The sequence below is a fragment of the Salvia miltiorrhiza genome, chromosome 1, assembly GCF_028751815.1.
Source record: "Salvia miltiorrhiza cultivar Shanhuang (shh) chromosome 1, IMPLAD_Smil_shh, whole genome shotgun sequence".
Classification (NCBI taxonomy): domain Eukaryota; kingdom Viridiplantae; phylum Streptophyta; class Magnoliopsida; order Lamiales; family Lamiaceae; genus Salvia; species Salvia miltiorrhiza.
Genome location: NC_080387.1, coordinates 35,808,186 through 35,835,360, shown reverse-complemented (window position 1 = coordinate 35,835,360; position 27,175 = coordinate 35,808,186). Strand labels below are relative to the sequence as shown.

The following is a 27,175-nucleotide window of genomic DNA, read 5'->3' as shown; positions in this document are numbered from 1 at the left end:
CTGCGCACAAGGTCTAGGAATTCATTGATCGAGTTAAAAATGACTTGATAACTTTATGGGTAGAGTTTAAGGGAGTAAATGATACTTTGGTTAGCGAGAGACAAAATACACTCTTGGCGTGTGGCGATGGAGACAGTACTAGTAGAGATGGTGATGGTGGTGGTCTTTGTGATGAATTGTTCAATGATATTGATGCACAAAATGAAGAAGAACAACTTCAACAAATTTCTAATGAAGTGGATAAGTACCTAGCCGATGAGATTGAGAAGCGATCTAATCTCACTTTCAATCTTTTGGAGTGGTGGAAAGGAAGTGAAATTAGATATCCTATCATTTCCTTAATTGCAAAAGACATATTTGCAATTCTGAGCTCAACGGTTGCTAGTGAGTCCGCTTTTAGCTTGGGCAAAAGGGTTGTGGATCCTTTTAGAACTAGTTTGAGTCCGAAAATGGTAGAGGCATTGGTGTGCACCAATGATTGGCTCAAAGGAGAGGATTTTAGCTTATTTAAGGATCCAACCGATGATGACCTTGAGTTATACAAGGAAATTGAAGAAATTGAAATGAGTAATGGTTTCTTCATTTTATTTATTTAAATTTATTTTATTTATATTAATCTGAAATGAACTATATTGATATTTTTGTGTTTATTTTACAGGTCCAAATATCATTCAAGATTAATTTCAAAAGTAAGATTATGTATGTATATTCACAATCTCCTGTTTTTGCCTAAGTTATTATTCTGGTATGTTAACAAATTTGTATCTTGTTTGTTGTGGTTCCTCTGCATCTATTCGTCTGACTAATTACTAGAGAATGTGAATATTATAATGCTTAGATGCATGTGAAAACATGATGCTCAAATCCCTTTATATTAGAAGGCATTGAAGCTGGTGTTAAGGGCATGAAAATCCCTTTATTATAAGGGTTAATAGCCAGAAAATACACGAAGTTTCACCAAATTTGCATTTTGCACATGACCTTTAAAATTAGCTCCAGAATACACGAACTATTGATTTTATTGCAATTTGCACACGGCGAGAACTCCGACCATAATTAAAGTTGATCGGCATTGACGTGGACTATAAGCGTGGCATTTTTATTGTAGGTGGCAATACGCGTGGCATTTTAATTGATCTGGCAATACACATGTCATTTTTATTAAAAAAGAAATAAAAAAAATCATCTCTCTCTCAGAAATCACAGTCGTATCCTTTCCTTGCTCAAGCTTCTCCACCACCGCCGGCCAGCTCTTCCACCAAAATCAAGCGTTGGACCTCAGGCGCAGCAACAAAACCCAACTCAATGGCGGTGAATCTGGAACCCTCCGCTGCTTCCTGGAAAAAGGCGACAAATCTGAATTCAAGTCTCTATCTCTCTCTCACGTTTTTTGTTTTCGACCATATGTCCACTGCACCACCACCTCTGTCCTTTTTACCTCTGACCTCGCGCCGGAGTTGCAGGAATCGAGAGAGGGAAAAGGAGAGGAAGATAGGGAATGAAAGGGAGATCGTTGACTGAGAGAGAAGGGTGGTTGTGGTTCTGGATTTGGGGATTCTGCAGAGTTCGCGGCAATTGTAGCGGATTTGGAGGTTTTGCAGAGTTGGCGGTGAATTGAAGGTGTAGAGCTCGGTGGTCAGCGGCTTTCATGAACGGTGGTGGTGGAACGCAGCGGTTGGAGACAAGGCCGCGCTGGTGTAGTGGAGGTGGAGGTGGTGCTCGGCGTCTGGAAAAGGCGGCGGATCTGGGGCGTAGGGTGCGTCGATGGGGCAGAAGGTGGCGCTGGAGTGATGAGAGAGGTGGGCACGGTGGTCGACGGACCGCGCGCTGGCTGGAGACGGTGGAGAACAGAGGTTGGCTAAGGCAGACGACAGCGTTCCATTTTTTAATTTAAAAGAGCTTGACAAAACGACGTCGTTTTACTACATCGAAAAATCGTCCACATCAACAAAATCTGACAGCCACATCACCACCGATCAAGGTGTTAGTCAACGCGGGTGCAATTTGCGATTAAATTAAAAGGTGATGTATTCTTGAGCTATTTTTGAAGGTCATGTGCAATATGCAAATTCGGTGAAAATTCGTATATATTTCAGCTATTAACCCTTATTATAAACATTAGTGTAGTTAGTTATTTATATATTATGCCACATAGACCTATAGCAATTAAAGAGCAACTCCATTATAAATGCAATCGCTTATTTTATCTTAATTTATAATCTTGGTAGTTCTTATTGCATTATTTTATTTAATGGATACCTCGTATTTTAGCTACAGATTTTAATACACGTATCAAATATCTAACATCTCTTAATTTTTTGATAGATGGAGTAATGTTGTTAGAGTGGTCATTGGAGGTTCAGAAGAAATAATTTACAGATTTTATCGCTGGAGTGGACAATTTTTTTTGTTTATTTCCAATTCTATTCATTTTAAGCAATTATTTACTGATGAGTTCATGCGAATTTAAACATATTTACTTTCTAAATACTTTGAAGATTTTATATATGTTTATTTTTCTTGTTTTGGAGTTATAGTGATTTTTTTTAATATTGAAGATGTGGAGTTTAATTGTTAGAAAGTTATTTGTATTTGTTTAATGAAATTTCGATATGTACAAATATACGGTATATCTTAATGGTTTGGCAATTTAGGCATGAAACGATATAACAATAATTTTGGTAATACCGTAAGGTATGGTATACCGCACTATCGGTACGACAACGGTATGAAAATTCTCATACCGAAATTTTCGGTATACCGAAAAGTACGGTACGACAACGGTATGAAAATTCACATACCGCAATTTACGGTATGGTATACGGTATGACGAAAAAATTTTGGCATACCGTACCGATCCACCCCTAGATTCAACTGATAGTTAGCGAGATCAATAACTCTACTCTGATTACAAACTCTAGATTGAAGCCTTACGTGGATATCAGTTAAAGCTCAGTGCTCAACTAATGTCAAAATTACTGAAGTATTTCAGTATCAGTCTATAACCTATTTCCAACTGAAATTTGGTTAAGTTTGTTTTGTTTTGTTTTGCGAAAAATAGCCTACAGGTGTATTTCTCCCCCCCCCCCTGTTCGGGTGCAATTGTGTACAGTAGCAAGCAAGGTCGTATTCCACAGAGACTGAATTTACCAATTCCTATCCTAAATTATTCTACTCTATCTGGACAAACGAAATTAAAAGTTTTTGTTGTAAAGAACAAAATAAAAAAACAGCAGGAAAGAAAACAAATCAAGCTGCGAAACAGAGAAACAGATAAGACAAGATTTCCCAAGGCAAAGGTTTCAATAGATTCTCCTAACTAACATGTTCAATTCAATTAATAAGACGATTCCTAAGGCAATCTCTAAGCTAGTCCATTCCCACTCCCGTGGCATACAAACCGTTGATTACATGCAAGGCTACCATCCCTGGATCGCACTTCTAACATGTAACTCCTAAAAGTTCCTAGGATTAACGCCCTCACAGTTATCAATTCCCTTTAGAATTAAATATATGTGTTCTATGTTCTTAGTTCAGGTAATAATTATCATCTCCCGATCCCAAATTAAAACCTATGATTATGCTAAATTGGTGGCCAATCAATAAAGCAAACAATTAAAACAAGAACATAGAAATGAATAACAATCCAATTAATTGAATCAAACAGTCAGAAATTCAAATCATGTTTACTCCCTAAACCTTGGGAAAGGGGAATTTTAGCCACACATAGACATATGAACTAGAATACAATTCTCAATAAAACAAATAAACATCCACAAGAAAAACCGTAGTAGAATTGAGAATCTTCAGTTCTTGCTCATCCACACATAGACATATAAACTTAAATAGACCATCAAACACACAAAATCCTCACAACTAAGCATAAAAAATGACACACCAAGAGGTAAAAATGCATGTTTATCACCCCCCCATACACCTATTCAATCAACCCTCCGGGACCCAACATGTTATATTAAACAACATGTTATTATATTTTACAGGTCTTTTAACGCATCCTAAACATGATATCAATATGAAATATAATAAAAAAACACGACAGTTTAACATATCACACCTTATCACATACCACGTACCAAACAAGCCTATAAATCTTAGACTTTTAGTAGCCTATTTCTTATTCTTGATTCTTGGTTCTTGATATTTTTAATGAATGTTTTAAACTTTAAAATATACAACATTTTTATTTTTCTTCTTCATAAAATGTCATAATATTTTTTATTTTTGTATTTTTATGTATATAAGGAATATTGAATCTAAATCTCACCTGCATTCACATAAATTTAACGTGGTTCTAAAATACTTTATTAAAACTAAAAACTATATAAAATATATATTGGTTTAATATATGAGTATAAGTAAAATACTATTTTAACAATCAAATCAATTTCAGATTATTAAATTTTTGTTACTATTCATAAATTTTAAAGCTATTCAACATAAATATATAATTTAAAATTTAAAAAAATATAAAATATTATTCGTGTAGAGTACGAAAGACATATTTAGTTGTGTTAATGGTGCGAAATATCAATTGAATATAAGTGAAAATCAATAATTGTCCATTCAATATTATTTGAATAAAATGTAGTTAATTTTAGCTGCTTCGGACAAAATTACCCCCACATTTCTTTCTTTCATGTACAAAAAAAAGCACGGTCTCTGTTATCTTTGTTCTCGCGCTCTCTTTCTCTCTCAACCCCTAGTTTCTCCATCGCTCCTCTACCGTTTTCAAACCCTAATTTTTTCGCCACGCCTTGAAGTCCGAATTTTAAAAAACTGAACTGCAAAATATTTGGCGCCACCGGAGAGCTTCATCTTTTCCCCTCCCCCCCCACAGATGGTATACAGAGGCTTCCCGCAAAACAAAGTGCCTAGAATGAGTCCTTCAATTTGCACACAAACCCTTTCGGAATAGAGCCCTAGAAATGAGTCATGCAATTATTCTCCAAGAAAAGAGTGCGAAGACGGTCAAATTGTTGAAGGTGAAGGAATTGGGCCGGAGAAATTGTTGTTGATGAGATTGAGTCTGACTAGGGCATGCGGAGCCGTGAAGGCAACGAATTTGGGGCAACAGATCTGGAGATACGAGGAAGGCGCCTTTACTCCAGAATTTCATTTGTAATTTTTGATTTTTTGATTTCCTTCATCAACAATTTCCTTCATTTGCAATTCCAATTTCGAATCCACATTCGAATTCTTGACGCCATTTTCTACTAGGTCTGCGAAGGGTGTGATTATGTGTGTGAGAGAGAATGGAGTGTGTGTGCGCGCGTGAGAGAGAGAGAGAGAAGAGTGTGTGTGTGTGTGTGTGTGTGATTTAGCATTTCTGATTGCCACATTGGCATTCTGGCTGCCAAATCAGATTTGATATGGGCGAATTTGTAATTCGTGGGACAATTGCGAATAAATTATAAATTGATGTATTTTAGGGTCAAATTTAAAGGTGATGATATAAACTAACTTTAGGTGAGATAGTTTCTACAAAATTATTTATAGTAAAAAATTGTAGTTTTATCTATTTTTTTTCATTAGCATGTGGATTGTGTGGCTTAATTATATTTTGAAATTGCGTAGGTTATACAAAACATGTTGATGAGCATAAAAGTCATCGTTTAGCTTCGTGCAAATAAAAGTCTTGTGCCCACAGCTACACTAGCTAGTTAGCAGCAAGTTGAGGGTCGAATCCACAGGAAACTGACTGCAGTATCTTCGGTCAAGGTGTGGTTGATTTTGGTAACCTGCTTTGACTACTCTTGTGGGCAAACGAATAACTAATACTAAACTAAAATAACAAACATGAACTGGTCAAATGATAAAACAAACCTAACTTGGACCTCACTCATTAAACACGAACTTCACTATGTCATAAGTGCATTTGCTACATGCATATGTCAATCGGTTATATGCATAAGTCAGTAACGTCCCCATCGTCACGCGTCACGCATGGTACAGCCCCATGCCCAATCATTCATTTCAGTGTATAAGCCCCAGAAATTATCAGTTAATGGGTTTATCTATTCTGGCCTTAAGCCATCCCTACATTGGCCTCTCGCTTAAAAGGGTTATTCCCAGAACGCCTTAAGATTTAGAAAGACCCAATGCGACCTCTTATATGGACTTAACCAAAATTTGTGACTCCAACACCAGTTGTATTCTTCGGAGGCTGAAATTCCTTTCGCCTTATGCCCAAACGTTACTTGTGGTCAAAACCACTTAACTAATTAGTGATTAGTTAATTAATCAAGTTGCCCAAACCGTTTAGAAACAAACCTAGTGTATCGGAAACATATTCATGCAGTTCTTAAGATTAATTAGACCTTACAAGTTTAAGTGTTCATACTTAATTCATCTTGCCCAAATCAGGTTAAAGAAATTACCTAGACATAAATGAAATAAACATAACAAAAAGATATAAAGGAAATCATGTTGGAACGAAAAAAGGGAAATTGCTTAAATAAGTGTCTTCCAAAACATAAATAGAAATTGAAACACTTACACCCACAGACATGCGTATTTTGCTTCCCATACTATCTCTCGAAATTACAACACAACAGAACAATGATCACTGAATAGTTACCATCACGCGAGAAGCCTTCATGTATTAATAGGCGCGATTAGGGCTCTAGAAGGCCAAGCCCATAGAGAGTCGGCTGGAGCGAGGAGTCTCGCGATTTATCTATATATTTCATGCCTAATATTGAAGATTCGAATCCTTATGGAATGTGGATAGGGTAGAGCCGTAGAGGTTTAACCCTATCGGCCTCTTCATAGATGATTACCACCTTCTGCCCGGATCAAACGCCTACATATCAATCCTACCTCGTTTGTCTGCTATGATGTCTTCTGCCCTGGACCTTCTATCCAATGCTACTAGATCTCGCGCGGTACTTATGGGCAAAAAGGTTGGTTCACTTGGCCATCTTCACTTCAAACTTTTGGTTTTCAATTCTGGTTGCTTTATGTCCCAGATGCATCCGTTTCAGATCTATGCCTCTTTCGCGGAATACATCAGCATTATGCCCTACCTGCACATTATGCCTAAGAGACAGGCCTCTTCCGAACTATGCCTTCCCAAGCACAAGACTTTGATAAAACAAACGAGAAAGGACTCGATCTAGACCTAAAACAAGCACAAAAATAAACACAAATATGGGCTCATCGGTGAGGTTGAAATTAATTGGCAATAAAGGTAGAGATGATGGAATGCATAATTTGCCTTCATTTTTTGAAGTTGTTGCTTGAGTTGTTGGAGGCTTAGATGTTAAGTCAATTGGTAATAGAGATGTTATAATTGAATATAAAAGTGAGCAGTTGAAACAGATTAATGAGCTCTATCCATCATATTTTTCATTATACTATCCATTAGTTTTTCCTTATGGTGAGAATGGATATAGAGAAGATATATGTTTCTATAATAATATTGGTTCGTCAAGCTTTGTTCAAAAGAAAATCAGCGTAAAGAAATTTATTGCGTATTAGTTGCACGAGATAGTTTGGGAGCTTTCTATGATTTTGTTATGTAAGTGTCTTTTCTGACAATTCATTGTTGATGCTTATACTATGATTGAAGATGGTAAACTACGAGTTCGTAGTCACTAGAAAAAGTTGCGGTGAGATATTTATAAAGATTGGATAGGGGTGAGAATGATCCGACCAGACAAAGGAAAAAGAGTAAATTTTACCATCAAATTTCATTGGTGGTGTTCGATATATGATTTAAAATTATCAAGATGCAATTTCTATATATAGTTGGGCTGGGTATCTAGATTTATTGCTCACATTAAGTTGCTTGAAATTACGAGGTATCTTAGCTATATAAATCTAAGACCTGTAGAATGTCTTGATATAATTGGTCGGGATTTTAAAGTGAAATTAGATTATTTGATTAACACACTGCAACAAAATAGTATATTTGGTGTGATGAGAGCAAGTAGATTTACTTTATGAGACATGCGCAATGCAAAACGATTTTAAATATTTTTTTTTATCATTTCTTGATATATGACTATTTTATCTTTTTTGTAGTGTGTGCACACTGGAATTTCAAAAACGATGTTTGCCTCATGCTCATATTTCAAAAAAATGAGACTTCAACAAGTTTCATCTACTACTGAAGGTCATGAATTTGAAGAATATTTAGCTTGGGCTGCAAGTATTGGAGATGACATTATTGGTGACCGGATGATCTTAGCATTGTTAATATACCAAAAAAATAAACAAGATTTTACTCACAATTTTCGGAAAATCATTACATGGTCAAGCACTTATCCACTATATACTGATAATGACAATGCTGGTGATAATGGTTCTTATTTATAAGATGGAGCTATACGTGCTCCCACTTTGGATATAGTTGATATTGTGATTCCATATATGATCAATCTCAATAAATTGGATGGTCAAAATTATCCGAGTTCGGACAGTACATGTAAATACTATAATTCTAACTCAATTAGCAATTTCTTGGATGAAATTCACGCGCCGAAGTTTTTAAACGGAATTAGGTGTTTGAGTACGCCTAATCATCAATTATCTTTAAAAGTTGGAACTCCAGTTTTGCTCTTGAAAAAGCATAAACATTGTAATGGACTTTGTAATGGAACCAGATTAATTATTACTAGACTTGGTCTGCGAGTGTTGGAAGAAATATTGTTGAATGGATATAATGCTGGAGAAAAGGTTTTGATACCTCAATTATCATTGATTCCGCCAAATCCAAGATTGTCATTCAAGTTCCAACGTCATTAGTTTCCATTAGTTGTGTACATGCGATGACGATTAATAAAAGTCAGGGTCAATCTCTTTCCTATGTTTGATTGTACTTGAAGATACCTGTTTTTAATCATGAGCAGCCATGTCTGACTATATCAAGGGTTATCAGTCGTGGAAACAGTGACGGATCTACATTACCTGCCATGGGGGCACGTGCCAAAAATTTATTTTTACTATATATATATATATATAATTAAAGTATATAATAAATAAGCAAACCTTTAAATCTTCAATCCCCATTAAATAATTTGAAATGGTATTTTTTGCAATGAATATCATAAAAAATCGTCTACGCGGTCGAATAAGAGATAAATAGATAATTGATAGTTTGGTTGTATTATGTATATATTGAGAAGAGATTTTTGATGGTCAATCAAACAAATGTTTCAGTTAATGCAAACTCGTAAATTTTAATTCTAACAAAACTCGAATTATTATGTACACAAATTAAATGTATTTTATATTTATAGTATATTTATATTTTATACTCCATAATAACAAAGTTTGGGATCCGTTCCTGCGTGGAAGTTTAAAAATTTTTGTACGTGAAGAGGATTATGAAGATTGTATATATGCTCAAAATATTGTGTATAGAGAAGTTTTCGAAAATGTACAATATATGTATTTTTAAATGAGTATTATCTTTATTACTATGAATGCAAAGATTTTGCACATTTATAGACGGTGTGTCGCTCGAGTACATAACTGATTTGTATAAATTGTTACACATGACACGCAAGAACCACTATGAGTCGTAGAGTTTTAGTAACCTATTCTTTGATTTTTTGATTCTTGATTCCTATTAATTGCCAATATAGTTAAAGGATTTTCAGCCTATAACTGGACGTAATTTGACAGTGCACTCAAAATAGTCATTACCTTAAAAAGATTGGTTTATCTTTTTGTTTTGAAGGGCTAAAAAGATTGGTTTTATTTCTTAAAATTCTCATAATCTGGTATTTTTTGTATCAATTATATTATCTTGTTACAAATGAAGTAAAATATAAGCCTGCAATCAACCAACCAAGTCACCAACTAACTGTAACTTATTTGAACAAGAATTTATCTTATCACAAAATCTCTCACTATGACAATTTTGGCTACAAATAATTAATTAACAATAAATTACGATTACTGAAAGCAATCTAAATACAGAAATCTATATATTATATAAAAGATCAGTATAACCAGTTTTCTTTTAATTTCTGAGTTTAGACTCTTCTAACATGAACAACAACACCAATAAAAAGAGGCGATCAATGTTCATCAGAATTTCGAAATTTTTTAAACAATTGATAAAAATAGTAGGCAATTTTTTTGAAAGGGATGACTCCAAACATTGTCCTGCTTTTATCAGTTCTCAGAACGTGTCCAACATTGGAAATTCATATGCTGTACACGAGAAAAGTTGAAACCTCCAACCAAAGAAAAGCTATGAAAAAAAACAATTTTTTTTTTTGAAAAAATGACTGTCTATATAGATATATTCTTGAATCTGCTTGAAGATGAAGCGAGATGAGAAGAACCATTTTAGAAGCGATGAAGCGAGATGAGAAGAACCATTTTAGAAGCATAGCGTCACTTATCTTTCGTTGGAGTTATCTTCTATTTAAATTTCTATCCTAAATATTATTACAATGTAGAGTAATGAGAAAAGGATGAAGCGAGATGAGAAGAACCATTTTAGAAGCATAGCGTCACTTATCTTTCGTTGGAGTTATCTTCTATTTAAATTTCTATCTTCAAAATGATGCCCTAAATATTATTACAATGTAGAGTAATGAGAAAAGGGAACTGGAAGAAGAAGTAGCAGAGTGAAAAAACAGGGCAGATTCAAAGCGAAGCCTATAAAGTGTAGGAATGTGATTAAATTATGTAAATAATTAGGAGAAGCAGAAAACAGACGAAGAAGGCATTGAGTTTTGGAAAGGAAAATGAAGAAGAACTATTTCCATTGATTCTTGGAAGAAGAAGAAAAGTGATGCACATTTGATTTGTTCTCTGCAAAGAGCTGCGGCCACTTAGCTGATTAAGAAAATAAGGGTTGTTAACATATTTTTATATTATAATTATTGGGCTATTTGTTTGGGCCATGGCCCATGAGATATGATGATTTTAGTTTTTAGATAAATCAAGTATTTAAAAACTACCCATTTTTACTTATCTAAAAAGGAAAACGAAGGTTTTCATCAAACGTGATAATGATTAAAATATTATTTTGAAGATAATAATAATAATAATAATAATAATAATAATAATAATAATAATAATAATAATAATAATAATAATAATAATAATAATAATAATAATAATAATGCTTTAAAAAAATTAATATGTAGCTTGAATGAATTATACTATATGTATACTTCCTTTTGATTTTTGGGAAAATTATATATTTATATCCATTATCAATTAAAATCAATTAATGTATCTAATTTTTTATTAGTATTTCAACTATTAAAAATACAAATTAAAATTTTATACTTTCTTCGTTCCCCGAATAACTTCAGAGGGAAAGGTATGAGTTTTAAGACGAATATGTGAAAATGCGAAAAGTAAGGACAAATAAGATATTGAAAGTGGTGAAAATTTGAAAAGTAAGGTAAATGGATATTATTAGTGGTGGTGTATAGTTCAAAAATAGAAAAAAAAAATTGAAGAATACAAAAATGAAAATTATGAAGTTGTTTGAGGGACGAAAGTAGTATGTTTTTAAATTTAGGTTCTTTATTGAATAATCGATATCAATTATTTTATTTTTAAAAAAATAACTTGCATTTATTTATAATTTAATTATGTTTAATATTCATATTTATTTACTTAAAATATTACTCAATTTCGATGCTCGCCGTGCATCGAACGGACGGGCGTACTAGTAATTATATTAATTGTGAATTAGAATACATTAAAAAGAAAATTCAAATTAGAATCAGTGTCTCATAATTTTGTATGTCACCGTGTCACACTCTTATATCTTATTTTATACTTCATCCGTCCACGAATCATCTTCATAAGGAAAGTCGATACGAGTTTTAAGAAAAAATGGTTGTGCATTTAATGAGTGAAAAATGAGTTTCACAACTTAAAAAAAAGTGATGACAGAAAAAAATTTGATGATATTGATTAATGAACCAATTAAAATAAAAATGATGACGGACAAAAATAAAAAAAAAATATGAATATATTTTATGAATAGCGAGAGTAATATTTTTTTATTATAGTATTATGAATTATACTAAATTTTGTTTCCAGAAATTAAAATTTTAAAATTTATATATCCTAACTTTGAATTTATAATAACGAATTATTAACAAATTAAAGTAAAGATAAATTATAGTAAAAAATAATTATATACTCTAATTGAATGAAATAAATCCTAACAAAAATAACTAAAGCATACAAAATTGAAAAATAAAGAAAAAATATGAAAGAAAATAGCAAAATTCAAAAGTGGAATACAAAATGAGACATTAAATATGATACACCGAATCTCATGAGAAAATTTTGCAAGTGAATAGCAACAAAAATAAAAGAAAATAAAAATGAGAATTCACGCCACACGTCAACCTAGACTATCAACTAGAAGTTCAAGTTTTTTTTCTTTTTGATAAATTACATAAGTAAATAAATAAATTTAAAGATCGCACGATGATTGATTCGAATTCAAGACCTCAGGTCTTGGACATTAACCTCTTCTGTTTTTTTTTTTAACCGACGACTTTGCGGATACAAGGCATGTGTTCGAACCAACTGAACTAAGTGCTCAGTTCCATTAGCAGTTTGAGTTCACATCTTTCCAATATCAGATTACAACCGTTTTTTTTAGTGTGTGAGAGAGGCCTTTTTCTTCGTGTAGTTGCGAGAATGCAAGAAAACTACTTGAAACGTCGTAACATTAATCCATCATCGGATTATTCAATCAACAAAAACTTATGGGCCATAGAGAGAATGCAAGAATGCAATAAAACTAACTTACACCGTAAGTATAAAGATGAATCCATCACCGGATTATTTCATAACGAAAACTTGTGGGGCCGTGGATTCAGTTAATTAAACAAAATACACTTGAAATTCCATGTTTGACGCCAACACATAAATTAGATGTAATAATGCAAGAAGAAGAGAATAGAAGAAAGAGTGGTGTAAAAGAGACGTACTCGGAGCTCATCTGGAGCAGCAAGATTTGTTCTGCTTCGACAAGTCAACCCCGTTGGCCAGGCTGACCCGGTTGACCGACAGGTCAGCCTTGTAGGAGTCCGAGTTGAGGATTTTCCGGCTCACCTTGTCGTAGATCTCGTGTATCACGATCTCAAATGCTTTCATCACATTGGTAGAGTCGAGGGCGGAGGTCTCTATGAAGAACAACCCTTCTTCCTCGGCTAGGCTCTTCCCCTCCTCCACGCTCACCTCTCTGATGTTCTCCAAATCGCACTTGTTCCCCACTAGCATCCTTGCAACTGCAGTGTCACAGTGAGCTGTGTATCATCATGGAAAAAGGTCAAACAACGGCTAAATGACGCATCACAATCCAAGAATTCTTACTCTTATTTAGACACCATTTTATGTAAGTGATCAAATGAGATGAGTGTTCTCCCTCCAGAACTCATCTCAAGAAAATGAAAGGAGAAACAAGAGAATAGTAATTAAGCCAAGTTTAAAGCCAGCCTAATTCTATCTCAGCTCAAAGCTGGACAGCAAGTGTACTTGTTATAACGTAAGAATCTTGAATCAAGTTTCCAGAATCTTGATTTCTTAAGCCTTCAACGAGCAATGAAATAATCACACACTCGAATCTTGAGTTCTCTCCTAGAGACAGTGGTTATCATCAAGCTCAAAACGACTTTAGATGCTAAGCTCCTTCGACTTTATTCTTGATATATCAAAAGCCTAAAGATTTCAACCAAATTTCGCCAAAATGCTCCGGTATCAAGTCTCAATCAGTACATTTACATATTTCAATTAATGATAATTGACAAAAAGTAATTAGGTGAAGCGTACAAGACATGGACCAGTCAGTGAAGATATGCTTCTCAGTCAGTTACATGTAACAATCAGAGGGCAAAACCAGCAATAAGTTCAAAAAGTAGTACAACTTGACCTAAAATCCAACCTCCATACGTCAAGTTTCACTCGTACTATATGAAAAATATGAACCAAATTATTGAACAGAGCCACAGTATGTGTTTCGTTTGAAATGCTTACATGTTTTACAAGCCTTATAGTTATGATTACCAGGTTTGTATCTTCATCAAATTTCAAACACAGCTTTTAGGTAAGGATTTTATAGCCTGTCCTCATATTTACCCACCAGTTTTATTAATGGCATTACCAACAAAAACAAAGACGTCTATCATAACTAGCATTTATCGTCACAGGTAGATGAATAAATTCTTTCAACAATAATGTAACTTTTCTAAACAGTAATGTATTCAGGCATACACATTGGCTTCAAGTAAATACTAAGAGAAATTGTCCATTGGTACTAAATCAGGAAGTTAATTTCACACATAACACGTCAAACAATCATCCTAAAATTGAGCAATAATTTCCTTTGCTAACTGCATTTCCCTTCCATGTTATTTTTATTGTTTTGTAACAACAAAAGCAATGTCAAAAAAATGATCTTGTTAAGCACATTTTAGTAATTTTTGGGATAATTTTTTTCCTGCATTCATCCCATGGCTTCCCACATCTGACTTTGAGCTATAACTAAGAACTGCAAACATAAATTAAGATAAATTTATCCAAAGAAGCAGTAATTCAATTTTGGTTTCTAATTTCATCTAGTTGAATCGATTAATCTCAAGATAACATTGAAAAAACAAGTGAGGGAGAGAGAGAGAGAGCAAAAACAAGAAATGCAGAGACAGAGTGAAGAAATTCTAGGTCTCGCGACTACATTTGCAAATTAAAAAACGAAGAACACCCAAAACCAATTAACCTAATCAGCTGCTTCATAATTCACCCAAAAGAACAGAAAACACACACACAAACAAGAAATGTAGACACAAATTGAAGAATGTACATTACTAGCAACTCACATTTGCACAATGAATCCACACACGCAGCAAAAAAAAAAAAAAATCAACGAATTCCAACTCATCAAAAGTGATACTTAAATTGGAAAAGGAAGAAGAAGAGAAAGCGTACTGTTGAGCTCATCGAGCCATCGTTTGGTGCTCTCGAAAGTGGTCTTCCTGGTGATATCGTAGACAATGAGCGCCCCGACGGCGCCGCGGTAGTAGGCGGAGGTGACGGCGCGGAAACGCTCCTGGCCGGCGGTGTCCCAAACCTGTGCCTTGACCTCCTTCCCATCAACCTCCACCACCTGCGTCTGGAACTCGACCCCTATAGTGGCTTTGGAGTTGTGGTCAAACTCGTCCCTCGCGAAGCGCGAGAGCAAGTTCGATTTGCCCACAGCTGAATCCCCAATCACCACTATCTTGAACAGATACTCCTCCCCGCCGCCTTCCTCCGCCATTGCAGTTCCCTGCTTGATTGTGCGTGGAAGTGTGTGTGAGGGAAGCTGAAGAGAGGAGAGTTTGTATGTTTGTTTATTGAAGAGAGGGAAAGGAGTGGTAGACAATAGTAGAATAAGCATACATCATCGCGCGATTCACGGGCATATAGTATCTCTGCGATAATGTTTATATTCAAATTTTATTTTCACATCAATTTTGGCCTTTTTGGAATAATTGCGGATATGTACACTTTTATCAAATTTTGACTTTGTATGTAAAAGTAGGAATGTCAATCGGGTCAACCCATCGGGTTTCGAGCCAATTCTATTGGGTTCTGTGTTAATCGGGTGCGAGCTAATCGGGCTGAGGATTTTTTCGGGTTATAAATCTTCAACCCTAATCCTAAACGTTCGGGTTTCGGGCTAACCCATCGAGCTAATCGGCTTAAAGGCATAAAAATAAAATAATTATTTGTATTTTGTTATTTTTAATGATATAATATATAATGTATAAAATATACATAGAAATCAAAGATATACATTATATAGCAAACATTAAATGCAAAAATATGAGATATTGTAAAAAACATCAAGATCACATAACATATAAAATAAGTTGGTAACAATAAAATATTTAATTTTCTTAAAGAAAAAATAATAAAATATCCAACAATAGTTTGAACTCATAGAACTTAAACATCTCAAAAATAAAGAAAAGTGAAATGACGAGACTTTATAATATTTTATCATTTTCTTATTTTTATATATAAATATTCTAAGTTAAGTACTCGGGTTTTGGGCTAGCCCATCGGGTTAGTCGGGTCGACCCTATCGGGTGTTGGGTTATTCGGTTACGGGTTAATCGGGTTGTAACTTTTATCGGGTTGAAAATATTCAACCCTAACCCTCTCGGATGGCGGGTTAATCGGGCCAGCCCACGGATTTCGGGCTAGATTGACATCCCTATGTAAAAGACTAAAAGTTATATAGTACTTCCCCCGTCTTCCTTATAAAAAGTACTCCCTCCGTCCACGAAATGAGTACCCATATTTCCTTTTTCGTCCGTCCACGAAATGAGTACTCATTTCCCTTTTTGGCAAGTGTACCACACACATCTCTTTAATTAATACACCAAAAAAGTGGGACCCTTAAACTATTCACACTACACTCCATACATTTCTTAAAACTCGTGCCGTCCACAAATGGGTACTCATTTCGTGGACGGAGGGAGTATCTATTTTTAAATGACACAGAGTTTTAATAAAGTAAGAACATCCGCAATGGACTTATTTGATAGCCTACTTGATAATGGGGGACCATATTGAGTAAGTAGTGTTGCATTGGGGTTACTTGATAGCCTCCTTGATTTTTTTAATTTTGGTTTTTATGCTTTTCATTTAAATTAATTTTACTCAAATTTAAATAACATATTTTTCTAATAATTAAAAACTCCATTAAATTAAAAATCCTAAAAATTACATAAAAATAAAAAACACCTAAAACATTTGAAAAAATACATAATTAAAATCCTAGTCTAGACCACGACGCTTGAGCATGTCGGCGACCATGGACGAGTGCCCTTTGTGCGTCCGACATGTGCGTCGTATCCGTGTTAAGGAGCTGCATATTGAGCTTCCTCTCCTTGATATCGTTCCTCCTGGTGTACTGGACGGTGAATGCCCTCATCTGTTGGTCGGACCTGTCCAACCTCTCCACTATTTCGGGTAGAGGACCCGAGCTCATCTGCGACGCCGACGCCTTTCCCTTCCCCTTCGCTGCTTTCGCCGCCGCCTTGTTGCCAATAGGCCGGGAAGAGGAGATCTCCTCGCCCGACGCCGAGGTGGTAAAGCCGCCCTCTTCTATAGTCTTTGTCCTCTTGGAGGAATGCACGTCTCCGGCGAGGTACATCGACTTAAACTTTGGATTGTTCTGGAGAACTTTCCACGTGTTCCAATAGTTGAATGCGGCCTTTTGTGGGCTTCGAGCCTTGAAGAGGATTTGGGCCTTGTCCCGGAGCATATCGTCAGAATGGTCGGAAGGCCAATTGTTGCGCGTCTCCACCCAAATAGATTCCCAGAGACGTACATCTACGCTCACACGGGCCCAGTGGCCTTGAATTTGCCGAATTTTAAGCTCGGCACCGATGATAGGGTTGACACGGTCGCGGATCCGTCCCCAATACGCCTCCCCCTTTTGATCCGTCCCACGGATGGCGTCGTTCGTCTCCTCCGCCCAAACTTGGACGATGAGATCAGTATGCTCGGGAAGATAAGTATGATAGAGCCTTCCTTCCGCCGCCGGCTTGTCGTGCTTGATTTTGTGGGCGATTTTCTTCCTCCGGCCGCCTTTCTTTGGTTTGGAGGCACTTTCCTCGGCACTTGCTGGGGTCTTCTCCAAGTTGATTCCCCCCATATCGGGGTGATAATCGGCGGAGAGATCCGGGCACCAATTAGGATCATAGTAGTAGGGGTTATGTGGATCCATGGAAATTTTAGACTAAGAAAGAAATTGAAAGAGGAAGAAAATTGTAGAGGCAGAAAGAAAATTGTAGATGAAGAAAATGTGGTAGGGAAAAAGGGAATAGAAGGATTTTTAAAGAGGAGAAGGGGAAAAAAAATTGAACGGTCAAGGGACCGAATTCCAAGAAAATGCAACAGCCCAAAAAAATTCAAAATTCGAAAATTCATTTAAAAAAAAATTAGGCGCGTGCAAAGCACGCGCCAATTCTCTCTCTGCTCGTGTATACTCGAAGGATCGAGCAGGCCTCGAGTAAGGCCCCCCCCCCGTAATGTCCTACTTGAGTGCAACGCTCTACTCGAGTAAGCGTTCGAGTAGGAGCGTTGCGGATGCTCTAATTGAATGTATTGTGAATGAAGTAAGGGTCTCACTTTATTGTGAGTGAAAAATTTACCAAAATAAACTGATACTACTTTTTATGTGGGCGGACAAAATGACAAATTAGATGCATTTTATGAGGACGGATGAAATATACTCCCTCCGTCCATATAAGAACTTCATATCTTTCTTTTTTGGGACGTCTACAAAAAAACTCCCTACTTATTTTTGGACTATACCACACCACTTATAATTACTCTTACTTTCACTTTTTCACAACTCTCAATATTAATTATAACACATTTTCACCACTCTCAATACACTCAACAACTTTTCCCCACTCTTAATACACCTAACAATCTTTTTCTTAAAACGCGTGTCACTCCCTCCTAGTAAATTTTTTCGTGGACGAAGGAAATATAAATATACAAAATTTTAATTATTTTAATTTTAAATATAAGTATCAATTGCCTCAAATTAATATTAAGATGTATTTCCAGCATGACCTAATAGTCCATTATTTGGCCCATTAACCTTTTCTTGCTCGATCGTTCCTTTTGTTTCTATTTTAGTGGGATTGAGCTACTGCCTGCTTTCTCTTCTCAATACCTTCAATCTATAACATTTGTTGGGAATTTGAATCTTATCACTGCAATTGATATAGTATGCAACATAGAAATCTTCGAATGAATATAAAATGGAGAAATGGTCTCACTAAATTGATTTGTTAGGTAATAAATAAATTATTTGTGAGGTGAAATTTTTGTAAATATTGTGTATGAATGAGGTAAAGTATAAGGGTATATGCTCTAAAATAGAAACACCATACTTATTGTGGACGAATGAAAATAACAAAAAGACCACACTTATCGTGGATTAATGGAGTATTTTTTTCCCCCTGTCTGTTGAGATTAAATCCTTTGTTAAGGAAGCTACAAAGGTCAAGAAGGGAAGGAGTTGTGAGCTGTTGTGTCGACTAGTTGACGTCATTCGCGGACAATTGGTGGTGTTGTGTTGTGCATTATCGAGAGAAGTTGCTTTGGGCCGAGATTTACATCTCTATATTGTAGTATTTTTTTTACTCAATTATCACATTCTAGCTCTTTATGTATCTCCCTGTGTTCAATTATTTTGTTGGAGATCCTACTCTTATGGAGAAAAAGATTGTTGTTGCATTTGCGTTGTTGTTGCGTTGCTCGAATTCTATCATAGATGAAAATGAATGACATGATGATCGATATCCAACTATGGTGTCAGAGCCACGATTGACCTTATTGTCGTGTTGGTAAGCCTGGGGCCTGATCTTAGGATCCCACTTTGGTAAAACGACTTAAACCTCTCCCATTTTAAAATTTAGGACATTGTCGATTGGCGCAATATAGGATTGAGTTTAGTTTCTATTTACCAACATGTGCTTCATTTGTTATCTTTGTGGCTAAACTTGAAAATCTGTTTACCTTAAGGATAGCTTCTTTGGTTTATTTCCACTATATTAGGACTTATAGTTGATCTTAAATTAGTGTGTCAATTATGTCGTAGTGATTCAATGTGACTTATCTTACTGGTTGTTTTTCTCTTGTCGTTATGTCTTTTTTAGCGTGTAACACCCTAATCTAATTAAGGAGTTAAATATAAAATTTAAATAAATATTTAATGCGGAAGTCTTTTAAAACTCACTTTTAAAATAAATATTTTCGAAAATAATTTTAAGAAAAAGAAATCTTTAAATAAAATTGGTTTTTAAAGCACTTTTAAAACGATTTATAAGATATCAAAATTTTCAATAATGTATTCAAATATAAAACTTGATTTTTAATTCATAAATTTAAACAACTTTATTTTCAAAGCACGACATGAAGATGTCAGAAAAATAATTAACTAATTAATAAAACTTTTACTAAGGAAAAACTCTATAAAATAATATCTTTTTAGCAGCGGAAAATATAACAAAATAAAATCTTTATATAATTAAAAATTATATATGTATCCATGTATATATTTTCGTAAAGATATAAATTCTTAAATAAATATTTGAAATGAATTTAAATATAAATTAAACAAGTCATGACATTAAAATAATATAATAACATTTATTTAGACAAATCACACACAAATCTCAAATAGTATAGAATTTCAGAGTTTACATAACCAAAAGATATCACATGAAATAACATAATATGTTTTAAGAAACATTTATTTTTAAATAGATGCGACGCGCCCATTCGACTCTCCACGCGCCTCCAATATCATTCACCTGAAACTGTTGAATATGGGATGAGCATACAGGGTACACTCAGTGTGGGAACATGCAATAATTGTCCATGTTAATAAAATGGTAACACATATTGTCATAACGTAACATAACTTCCATACGCACTGTGGCAATCCAAGGACTTTAATGTCCCGGACCCTATATGTGGGCCCCTGGCGACAATATAATGGTTGCAACCCTGTAACATGAAATCGCATTGTGGCATACCAAGGACGGTGAAGTCCTGGACCAATTATGCTGGCCCCTAGCGATAAATATTTTTACAACACATACGGTAAACACATAATATTAAAATGGACAAATATTAACCACGTGCATGTACTGAAATAAATCCCACACCTGGAAATTTAACTTGAACTTGAACTTCAACTTGAATGCTAACTTGAGTAATGCAATTAAAATTCATATCCTAGTCGCGCCGCACCTAGTCAGATAAATTCAAATAATAACATATAAGGGCCTATTTGAACTTTAAAATAATTTAGATTATTGGATCATATAAAAATAATTGATCTAATAAATTTAAGTAATAAAATATATTTTCTTATAAAAAGATTTGGGCTCAAAATTTAGTTAAAAACTAAATTTAAATTAATAATTCAAGTCTAAATATATTATTAAAACATCCTTTGAAAAATAATGCAAATGCAAGACCATGAAAATTAAACTATGAGCCCAATTACTAATTAAACTAAGCCCAACTATCTTAAATAAATTGAGCCCATTAGCCAGCCCAAGCCCATTTCCCTTCCATTCACCCTAATTTATATTCACACCACACACATACGCAGCAGCGCAGCTCCCATTTCCTCACTCTCTCTCTGCCGCTCTCTCCTCCCTCTCCTCTTCTCGGCCCTCCTCCTGCCGCCACCACCGGACGGCATCGCCGTCGCCGGAGCCGGCGGCCCTGCCTCATCTCTCTACTTTATTTCCTTCAACCTCTCTCCCTCTTCCCATATCTCTCTTTCCCTCGGTCTCCCCCTTCCGCCGCCACCAGGCGGCACGCCACCGCCTCGTCGGCCGGCGGTTCTGCCTCCTTTCCCTTCCCCCTTCTTCCTATCTCCTTCTCACCCCTCACTTCTCGCCCTCTTCCTCCTCCCCTGCCCTTGTCCTCACCGCACCAGCCGCACCTGCGCCCCTCTTCTCCGGCGACCCCTGCCGCCACCGTCTCCTGCCCGGCGTCGCCTTCACCGTCTATTTCTCTCCTGGCCAACAGCAGCACCACCATCGCCGCCCCTGCGTCGACAGCGGCGCCGCCCAGCCGCCTCCTTCCTCTGTCCGACCAGAACGCCGAGACCTAGCGCCGCTGCCCCTGTCTCCACCTCCGTCGGATCCGGCGGTATTGCTGCTCAGCCGTTTCCCCTCCCTTCTATCTCCTGTCTAAATTCTAAGCTACTATTTCTCTTTCAATCTATTGTATTTTCTTTTCAGCAAAACAATGAATATTGGGGATTTGATTTTTTTAAGAATTGAGGTGTCTATATGCACTTGTGTTTTTGCATATGAAAATGAAATTAAATCATGAAAACTTTGCGGAAAAATAAAGTTTACCAGTTGAAATTGTGCAGTTGAAGAAAACCGGATGGATTATAAAAGTTGAGTTTTTGTTGGATTTGTGAATTTGAGGATGAGTTGATTTGTGAATTTGAGGATGATAAATGAGGTTTAAATAGATTGAATTTACTTGTTTGAACATAAACGTGTGAAAGAAAGAAATCAAAGTTTGATCAAAGTTTTGCTGCTGCATGCTGCTTTTGAAATCAAAGTTTTGCTGTAGTTTTGATCAAATCTGACGGAAAGGTACTACAGTGATATATGGCTGAAGCTGAGTAAATGTGGATATGTAGCTGAAGTCATTTTCGTAAAAATTTATTTACACGTTAATAATATATATATGGGCTTGTAATGTATGATAAATAAATGGGCTTGTTGTTTCACAAAATAAATGAGAATGAAAGAAAAACGTAGTAATTTGCTGTGATGGATTAAAACATGAAATCTCACAGAAACAATAAAATTACCAGCTGAAGTTTTGTGAAGGAAATATCAGAAATGAGAAGTCTGTTAACTTGAATGAAATTTGTGCTCTGGAAAATTTTGATGAAATGAAACCTAGCAAGTTATTTGGGTGAATTTTAAATGTGATAGCAGTGAGTGATACGTGGCTGAATAAAATTAGGTGACTGAAGGTGATTAAATCCGAATATGTGGCTAAGGAAAAACTGAACCACGTAACATCTCATTTTAATTAAAGAAAGACATATGGACTTATAATAATAATTGGGCTTTAAAGATGATAAATGGGCTTTCAAATAATAAAATTTTAACCCAATTATCATAGAAAAAGAATAAAAACTATGGCCCAACATATTTATTAAAAATATTTGATAATATAAATTTGTATCTTTTTATAAATATAATCTATAGTTCAAAGTCATTTATCTAATTAGGGCGGTTAGATATCTGATAAGAATAAAAATAGGAATGGCTGGCTTGGAGACTTCTTTAAACAAATGTAAATAAATAGAGTAGAAATTGTTAATTTGCAGATACGAAAATAAGGTATTCAAATCCTTGAAATCATTAATTAACTATAAATATTGAAACTTGAATAATTGTTTTAAGATCATTGCAAAAGAATTTGGCACATTAATAACAATAAGCCCAACACTAAAAAAATTTATGAAAATATTTTATTCTTAATCCAAAATTAATATAATGTCCATGATAAATATATTTAAGTAAATAAATTTATTTAGGCCCAAATTTATATAAAAATATTTTTGGAATATAAAACTTTATTTCTATAGGTATAACCTAGAATTTAGAGTCATACATCTAGCTAGGGGCGCGACTAGATAATTCTCCACAAACTCGACTCATAAATTTATATTTTTAATATCTCGAAAATATAAAAATTTTCAAATAAAATTTGCAAAGGTAGTAAACGGTTTTGGGCTGTGACATAGCGAATTATGGTTTAGCTCATTTTGATGATAAGACGTGTGTGCTTAGAACATTAGGGGAATGATTTATGGTCCAAATTAAAGGAATTGAATGTTGAAATCTCTTCTCCTTCTAAGATGCTTTTAGTTGAAAGATTTTTCCATTTTAAACTTAACGTGCCTAAGGGAATTAATGAAAATGTGGATAGGTTCACTAAGTTAATACAAAATGTAAAACTGACTAATCATAAACATATTGATGAGTATGTTTCATTACAATAATATTAAATTTGTTATTAAGTATAATTGAGATAATGCGACGCCTGACACTATTGTAAGTGCTTTGAAGAATAAGGAATAGATTTAAAATCTAACAAAGGTGCTCAATAATTGAACAGGGTCATGCATGTTAGGGGCGAAATGAAGACTTGTGATCAGTCTTAATGTAGATACAACTTTAGGAAATGTTAAAATTGTAGTGAAACTGATTACTATATCAAGGATTGACCTTGCCCAAAGAAAAATCAACAAGTTGAGAATGATAATGTGGTTAACAGTTATGAGACCACTGATGATTTGTTTTAAACTAGATTTTTTGTGCTTGGGTTTTAAGATTAGGGTGCATGAGTCTATAAATCTATTTTCTATGTGTTGTTGCTCATTTTGAGGTGGAGCTTCTTCCCTTACTTAATATTGTTAGTGTTGGTTCTTTGAGTTTCACATTTGGCTTCAACTATTGAAGTTTCCGATAACATGTTTAGTAGCTTTGTGTGTCTTATTGACTTTCTTACTTTGTGACTTTTTTGTGATAAATTGTGTGCGCGCATGTTTTCTTTATGTTTTTATATGATTTATGGTTCGTGTTAGCTTTGTGTTAACCCTCTTTGTGATGGTTCTTTGTGTTCAACTAGCTTTGTCCTGATTATCTTCGTGCTTTGTGGGCGTTTTCTCTTGTGTTCGTTTTGCAGAAGATAATTTGGTTAATTTACTCATGGTTCTTTGTGGTCCAATGTTCCCTTGTGTTATCTTGTGATTTTACAAGGGGGCTTAGTGTTGATGATATGTAGGGATGTCAATCGGGCCAACCCACTCGGTTTCGGGTCAACCCATTCGATTTCGGGTTATTTTCAGTTCGGGCTAGTCGGTTTTTTTATTTTTCGGACTAAAATTTTTCGACCCTAACCCTAACCCACTCGGTTTCGGGCTAGCCGGTTCGGGCCGACAAATTTACGATTTTTTATATGTATAATTTTTTTTATATGGATAGTTATATTATTGTAATAAAAATATGTCGTGCTTTTTAAATCAAAATATTTCGCCTTATTTTAGATACAAAAATTAGTGTTATTTTAATGTAAATTTACAAAATATCTAATTTTAACTTTATTTCCGATAAAAATTGTATATAGATATAACATAAATTACTATCTTTCTTTCACTTTTATATCATAAATATTTATTATAAATCATTAGAAAAAATCAAAACATATTATACAAGCATCAAAATGTTATTATCAAATTAAAAAGTAAAGTATTAAAGTTTAGAAATCAATTATTAAGAAAGTGTTCGGTTAATCGGGCCAACCCACTCGATTTTTGGGCCAACCCTATCGGGCTCGGGCTATTTTCGGTTCAGGCCATTCGGGCTAAATTTTTTTCGGGCTAAAAATTTTCAGCCCTAACCCACTTTTTTTATCGGTCTATTCGGGTCGATCCGTCAGTTTCGGGCTTTTTTGACATCCCTAATGATATGTACAACTTTCATCTCTGATGCACAAATTGTTGGGAACTTAATGAAATGTCCTAGCCCTAGTTTTGATGATACCAAAACTCGTAGTTTTTCCTTGTAATAGACTAGAACTTTTCGAACTCAAGTGTTAGAGTTCATGTTTTCTAGTTAGACTGTTGTCCTGAAGACTGAAGACCAGAGGACTGAAAACTGAAGATCTCTCGACTGAAGATAGCATCTGAAATGACCAAGTCAAATACTGATGTATTAAATGGACGAAGATCTCACTGAAGAATCAGTTATGACTGATTAACTAATGTTGGCCACGTGGATTTAGCATACTGATACTCAAGTCAAGTATCAGTTGACATTCTCCCTCGGACTGAACATTCTAAGTTAAAAGGAAGCCACATACACTCCAAGTACAGCCGTATTAAATGCAGAGATATTGAAGATCGTCCTTTCCTGTAGAGCATTCTTTTTTGTGCAAACTTTTCAGAGGCACCATGCTCCTGCACCTAGAGACGCCGTTCCTCGCCAAATTAGAAACCTCGAAGATTGAAGCCTCAGCCAAATTCAAATATTTCTCACAACGGACGAATTCTTGAAGACTATCTTGCCAACGGATCTATTCAAGACTTCGCCTATAAATAGAGCTCGAGGAACATATGCAATCTTTACCGATTCACACACTCAAGCTGAACCTCTGCCAAAATTGCAACTTAGCCATTTCACTGCCTTCAAAGTTTGAATCGAAGAAGAGAATACTCAAAGCCAAAATCAGTTCATTAATTACTTACATTCTCTTATTTCCTTAGGCAAATCCTTGTATTATTCAAAGCTAAGTTCCTGATTACACAGAGCCTGTTCTCTGTAATCTAGTTGATATTTCAAACCCTTTTCAACTGAGCGAAAAAAGAGTTTGAGAGAGAGAGTTCGAGACAGTGGTCTGAACTCAAAAGTTCTTAGCCTCCGCAAGCAAGACAAGTGTACTCTTTGCAACTGCGAGTTAAGAAGGAGACGAGAAGTCCAATCCAGTGTATTGGCACTAAAACTTTGTTTCAGTTGAAGGTTTGTTGTGCACCTGCAAGCACAAGCCCAGAGTGATTGTCAGTGTGTTTAACTGACTGTGGACGTAGGAACTTGTTCCGAACCACGTAAAATTCCTTTGTTGTTTATTGCTTTCAGTTTTATCTTCCTTATCTGTGCATAAACCTTTTATAGAACTGAAACTGATAAATCGCAAAGTAAAACTTTAATTTGACTATGTGTTAATCGCAAAGGCAATTTCTTAAGTTTATTTTCTGCTGCTGGTCTTATTAGTCTAACTGATAAATCTTTAGATAATCAGTAAGATTCATAACACTTCTCTGTTTTTAAAATCTAGACTGAAGCCTTACGTGGATCATCAGTTAAAGCCTTGAGCCTAACTGAAATCAAAATACTGATGCTAGTTTAGTATCAGTCTACAACAGCATTTCAACTGAAAACTTCTTTGACTGTTGACTTCAATCCAACTTCTTCAGTATCAGTAGATATTTCTTCAGTCATAACAAAAGAATTGTGAAAAATAGCCTACTGGTGTATTGCCCCCCCATACACCAGTTCAGTGACCCTCCGGGACCTAACATAAACACCACGGTTGGACCAATGGTGAAGAATGTTGAAAATTTCCCCAATAGCCTCTTGCCCCGTCTATTCACCTTTCTTAGGCAGCCCCTCTCATTTGCTTGGTGGTTCTCTCTATTTGTGCCCTAATAGTGTTGTACTACACTACTGTCTTTTTTCTTTTCTCAATACCTTCCATCTATAACTTCGGTTGGGGTTATAATTTCGCTATTACAATTGGTATTGTGTGCAACATAAAATATTATTGAGAGCGTAAGGACAATTTCGCTAAAGGAGAACAATAGTACAGGCATAAATCTGCCCAAGGAATTCTCATAACAAACATAAGATTACTCTAAGAATAATCTAAATAAGACTACCCACACTTGTGTTGTTCGAATCACACAGATTACACAATCTGTTTGAACTAATAACACATTTGCAAGAAGACAAAGTTGCTAACACAGGCTGACAAAATGAGGAACTTGGAGGAGCTCTTGAATTTGCAGCAAGGGTTCTGGATCTCTAAATGC

At 35.2% G+C, this 27,175-nt stretch overlaps 1 protein-coding gene and 1 long non-coding RNA gene across 2 annotated transcripts; both read right to left on the bottom strand.

The window, feature by feature from the left end:
- Positions 1 to 12,779: 12,779 nt before the first annotated feature.
- Positions 12,780 to 15,469, bottom strand: LOC131022850 (ras-related protein RABA5b-like). Its single transcript, XM_057952397.1, has 2 exons — positions 14,944 to 15,469; positions 12,780 to 13,268 (listed from the first exon to the last, which is right to left on the bottom strand). Exons 1-2 carry the CDS (start codon positions 15,392 to 15,394, stop codon positions 12,958 to 12,960), a joined length of 762 nt encoding a protein of 253 aa, XP_057808380.1. The 5' UTR covers positions 15,395 to 15,469; the 3' UTR covers positions 12,780 to 12,957.
- A 4,686-nt stretch (positions 15,470 to 20,155) lies between these two features.
- On the bottom strand, positions 20,156 to 21,311 carry LOC131022892 (uncharacterized). The gene is made up of 2 exons (XR_009101444.1): positions 20,700 to 21,311; positions 20,156 to 20,348 (listed from the first exon to the last, which is right to left on the bottom strand). It is a non-coding gene; the product is annotated as an uncharacterized LOC131022892 (long non-coding RNA).
- Between the last annotated feature and the right edge of the window lie 5,864 nt (positions 21,312 to 27,175).